The sequence below is a fragment of the Pteropus vampyrus genome, unplaced genomic scaffold (assembly GCF_000151845.1).
Source record: "Pteropus vampyrus isolate Shadow unplaced genomic scaffold, Pvam_2.0 Scaffold371, whole genome shotgun sequence".
Lineage (NCBI taxonomy): Eukaryota > Metazoa > Chordata > Mammalia > Chiroptera > Pteropodidae > Pteropus > Pteropus vampyrus.
In genome coordinates this window covers 106,240-111,041 of record NW_011889152.1, presented here as the reverse complement: position 1 = coordinate 111,041, position 4,802 = coordinate 106,240, and the positions used below count along the sequence as shown (strand labels likewise).

The window sequence follows — 4,802 nt, the reverse complement described above, 5'->3', positions numbered from 1 at the left end:
TTTTAGAATCCCGCTGAAGTAACCAGTGGCATTTACCAAGGTTCCGAGAACCCTTTGTTCCATTCCCTGCCGCCCTCACCTCCACACTCTCGGGGCACGTGACAGGTAAAATCATCACGGCCGGGTCTTTACCGGAGAAGCGCGAGGAGAGCTGGTCCCTCTTGCCGTGGTGGGACCCACTCAGGCTCAGCTGGCCTCCCAAAAGCTTCCTACTTGGATTTCAAGGGGCTTCGGTTCCGGGGTGTGTGGTTAATAAAGAACGTTCAAGGAAGTGGCTTTCTGAGTCACCGGTGGGGACATTTATTTAGAAGACAAGACACTGTCGATAATGAGGGTGACTGACTTGCTCAACAAGTCACGTTCGACGTGCAGAGGGCAGGGCTGGATCCAGGCTCCCCAGGACCTGGCCAGCCGGAGACTTTGGGCAGCGTATTGACCCCTCCCAGCCGCGGTCTGTGTTTGTTTTGCCTGCAAAGCAGAGATCACCAAGATCGTCCTGACGTCCTTCTTGACAGACGCGAGCTGTGAGATAGCCCAGGGGGCTGGCTTCGTGCCTGCGAGGCGCCCGTTCCGAGGCCTCGTGGTGGCTGCTGTCTGCGTCTTGGGCGACGTCTCACTGGCCGTGCTCTGTCCTCATTTGTGCCACTGCAGATCCCAAAGTGAGATGTCCTACATCCTGGTGCAGAGTCCCATGGACCTCTCTGAGAATGTCTGCTGCGACTTCCCGTTTAGCTGGAGAATCAAGGACTACCTGGAGGAGCTGTGGGCCCAGGCTCAGTACATCACGGAGGCCGGAGGTGAGCTCAGGAGGGACGTGTTCCAGCCGGTGAGAGCCCGGTGCCCTGTCCTGGGTCGGTCATTCCCCTTCTGAGGCTTCTAGACAGCCAAGGTCCCAAGGATGCAGGAGATGTCCTCAGCTGAGCCTTCCTCAGCAAGCGCTGGTGGCGAGCAGCTTTGTCAGGCTGACCGGCTGCGTCCCTCCTGACCACGCGGCTCCGTGCTCTGCTGTCACACGCCAAGCACTTCGGCGTTGGCGGTCCAGGAAAAGCGGTATTAACGCGGCGCTTTTGGAAAAGCCGTTTTCACACGTGAAACGGTCTCACTGACGTTGGCTCACAGTCCCGCCTCTAGAAAGCACAGGTCGAGGCCCCCGGAGCTGAGCTTCCCCGCCGAAGTCAGCTTCCTGCCCCTTTCCGAAGCCCGGCGGAGCAACCTCTGTCCGAGCCTCTCTGTGCCAGGGCCATCCTGAGGCACCCTGCTTCTCTGAGGTAGGGTAGGGTGCCCCAGGGGGCCACCCCAAGGGGACCCCTGGAAGGCAGATCTTTCTGGATGGAGCATGTGACCCCATCCCTGAAAAGCATCCCCATTGCTCGGACCGTGGGTTCCCGAAGCCTGTCACGACAGAAAAGCCGGTCTGTCTCGGGTCGCTTCTCCCTTTGGGGCTAGCGAGGCTTTTAGTGACCGAAACGTTACCTCCTTTCTGCCTTTGTGGCTGTGGTCCCCCCGGAAAGCTATCTGAAGTGTCTGGAAATGATCGTGAAATCAGGCTGAGGGTGCCCTCCGCTCAGCCCGCAGACCCTGGCCCACCACTTCTGTCTGCGGGGGGTGGGGTGGGGGGCAGGCTGGGGTCCTTGCGCCCACCCAGCCCCTCTGCCCCTCCGCAGGGCTGCCACAGAAGCTGGTGGAGATCTTCCAGCAGACCCCCCTGGGCAGGTTCCTGGCCCAGCGCACCGCTGGCGAGCGGCGGGAGCTGTCTCAGCGCTACCTGAGGGACTTCCTCCTCTTGACCGTGAAGGTGTCCACTTGCCCAGAGCTGAAGGTACGCCGGCTCAGGGTGACGGGGAGCCGGACGTGTGGCTCGGACCGAGCACGGGGGCTTCTCCTCTGCGAGGCCGCTGCTGCGGAGCGCGCATGTTGCTGGCCGAGGGGGCCCAGGACGTGACACTGCTGCCACCCTCCGGAGCCGACCCAGCCCCCCGCCTGGGTCCCTAAAACATGGAGCTTCAAGTGAACCCAACGGACCTCTCTGGTTTTCTGTAACTTTTTCGTTTTAGTGTTTAGTTTCTCTTGAAGAAAATTGGAGAGAGGTTTAGCTGACCTTTACAGGGTAATAATAATAACAGAAATTCCCATGGGAAGAAGAACACTTCTGATCACCTATGGGTTTCAAACTCCAGTACATCAAAAAGGAAAGTGACAAATTTGAGAAGAACACACAATGAATATGATTAAGAGTTAATAAAGTATTTCTAGGACCCAGTAAGAAAATCCCTTTAACTTTTTAAAAAATAGATAAAACTTGTAAACCGAGTATTAACAGAATAATTATGCAGACATCCAGAAAACATTTGCAAAATTGCTCAGCGTCACTCAACAAAACACGAATAATTTTTAGACACTATCTTTACCTGTCCTTGCGGCAAAACTAGGTTATTGAAAAAGGCCAGAAGTCCCTCCGCTACCAGCGGCCCTGTGAACGAGCACGAAGCTTCTGGGGAACGCGGGGCGAGCTGGGAAGTCACAGATTCCGAGCCGCTGACTATGTCCTGAGAACGTTATTGGAGACGTTGACAAGCATTTTAGCCACGGGAATGTTATTTGTTAGCTTTGTTTTTCTCAAAGAGGAAAATCAGGAACAACTTAAGCATCCAAAAACAAGGGTTGGACAAATTAAACTACGGCCATTTGATGGGTCACTGTGAAACGGTTGAAAATGGTGTTCTTCCGACGCACTTAACCAGAGCGGACGGTGCGTGATGTTAAGTGGAAAGGAATCAGGAATACGCGGTGGTCCACATACACCGTGTTGGGGACAGCGGGGGCCAGAGGTGTGGGTGTAAAAATGCCCAGGAGGGAGGCCACCAAAGAGTCAACGAGGCACGGTAATAGTGCGCGTGGGTTTTTTTTCCCTTTTGTTTTGAACATTTTTGATTGTCCACGGGGAAGACCCTGTGCGTGTGAGTGTGCGTGTGTGTGAGTGTGCGTGTGAGTGTGTGTGTGTGTGTGTGTGAGTGTGCGTGTGCGATTTACTACTCTGCAGCGCAAGCGCGTTTCTCGCTGCAGTTTCTGCAGATGGCCCTGTCGTCCTGCATCAATGAGCTGAAAGCAGGAAGCCCGGAAAAAGACACCCCGCTGCCCTGGGTGCACCTCGCCTACCAGCATTTCCGGATCCGGCTGCAGAACTTCTCCAGAATCCTGACCATCCACTCCCGGGTTCTAGACAGCCTAGCCAGAGCCACGCAGAGCCGTGACCTAGAGGGACACGAGATGGTATGGTCCCCCTTGGAGGCACCGACTGCTGACAGCCAGGGCTTGGCCTTCCTCGAGCGAGCGGGGGGAGGACTTAGAGGCTGTGCTCCGAACGGGAGGCTCCTGGACAGGGCACGTGCGTGAGCAGGACTCAGGTGCTACAAGCACGTGTAACGACGTCTTCCTGTGTCCCAGGACGGTGAAGACGAGGCTCCTGGTCTGGGCCGTGAGGGCCCAGGGGGCTGACTCAGGCCTTCCAGCAGCCCGGGGGGAGGGAGCGGGGGTGGGGAGCCGCCGAGTCACAGCCCGCTCTCTGTCCCCCCAGACTCTGGACGTGTTCGCGGCGCTGGCCTGCGCTGAGCTGCTGACCAGGGACCTCCTGAAGCCCAGTCCCCAGGAGTGGCTGCGGTTGGTGAAGACCCTCTCCGTGCCACTGGGGCTGCTGTGCTCCGACGGGTACCTGCAGGACGGCAGGGGCGCCGCCGCCGCCGTCATCACGGAAGTCAGGTGAGGCCTGCGGCTGGCGCCCCGGTCCCTTCCATGCACGCTCGCCGGTCACCCCTGAGTCCTGGGCACATCAGAGAGACGGACAGACGCGGACACTCCCGCTGGGCAGGGCCCTCCGTCACTCGAGGCTTCACGTTGCCGCTAGAAACTCGGAGAAGAAACCGTCCAGGGAGGGCACAGAGAGATGAGAGGACGCGAGGGCGGGCATGTCGCTGTGACCCCATGGGGCGAATGCTGTGACAGTGGGGCCCCCGTGCGGGACAGTGCGCTGGGCGAGGACGAGAGCTGCCGAGTCTGAGGGGAGGCGGCGGGGAGAGTGGGAGACGGGACGCGCCCCCCGCCCCCTCGCCCGGCCCTCGCTCCCGGCTCAGAGCGGAGGGCGCGGCGCCCCTCTCGTGACAGGACCCACTGGAACCGCATCTTCTCCATCGCGCTCTTCGTGGAGCACGTCCTCCTGGGGACGCAGAGCCAGGTGCCTGAGCTGAGCGAGCTAGTGACCGAGTACGTCTTCTTGCTGGACAAGGTGAGCGCGCGGGCTCCCTCTGCACGGCAGCGGCCGGCGGTTCCCCGCAGGGCGGGACGCTCCCTTCGATGCTGGCAGTTTGAGCTAGAAGCGTAAGGAAAGGCATTTCAGCACAAAGGCCACTGCATTTTGGTGCGTCACATTCACTCGTTTGCCCTCTCTTGAGCGCCAAGTCGCTTTTGTAGAAACGACTCATGCAGAGAATGTGCCGGAGAAGCTTTTGTGGGGGAGGCTGAAGGAAGGCATTCTACCCAGGCCCCCCGGTGGCTCCGGGCCGGCCCAGCAGCATGGCTTCTGGGGGGGCGGCCCCCACCGCCCCCGTGGGGAGGTTGGGGGTGCAGGAGATGCTGCTGGGGCCGTGGACTTGGACACTCAGTGCTCTGTCCGCAGGGCCAAGACAGCAGAAAGCCCCGGCCTCCACCCCCAACACCCTTTATACACTTAGTGACACACAGGACAGTGCTTCGTGTCTGCCCCTCCCCCCCAATTATGGGCAGCCACCCTGAGGCCATTTGAAACTACA

At 59.1% G+C, this 4,802-nt stretch overlaps 1 protein-coding gene across 1 annotated transcript in view; it reads left to right on the top strand.

Moving 5' to 3' along the window:
• The window catches only part of RNF213 (ring finger protein 213), an 86,045-nt gene that overhangs the window by 58,577 nt on the left and 22,666 nt on the right, over positions 1–4,802 (top strand). Inside the window, exons 32-36 of the mRNA XM_023523011.1 lie at positions 477–797; positions 1,665–1,819; positions 3,064–3,270; positions 3,575–3,756; positions 4,159–4,279. Coding sequence (XP_023378779.1) covers positions 477–797; positions 1,665–1,819; positions 3,064–3,270; positions 3,575–3,756; positions 4,159–4,279 — 986 coding nt within the window. The remainder of the gene's footprint in view (positions 1–476; positions 798–1,664; positions 1,820–3,063; positions 3,271–3,574; positions 3,757–4,158; positions 4,280–4,802) is intronic.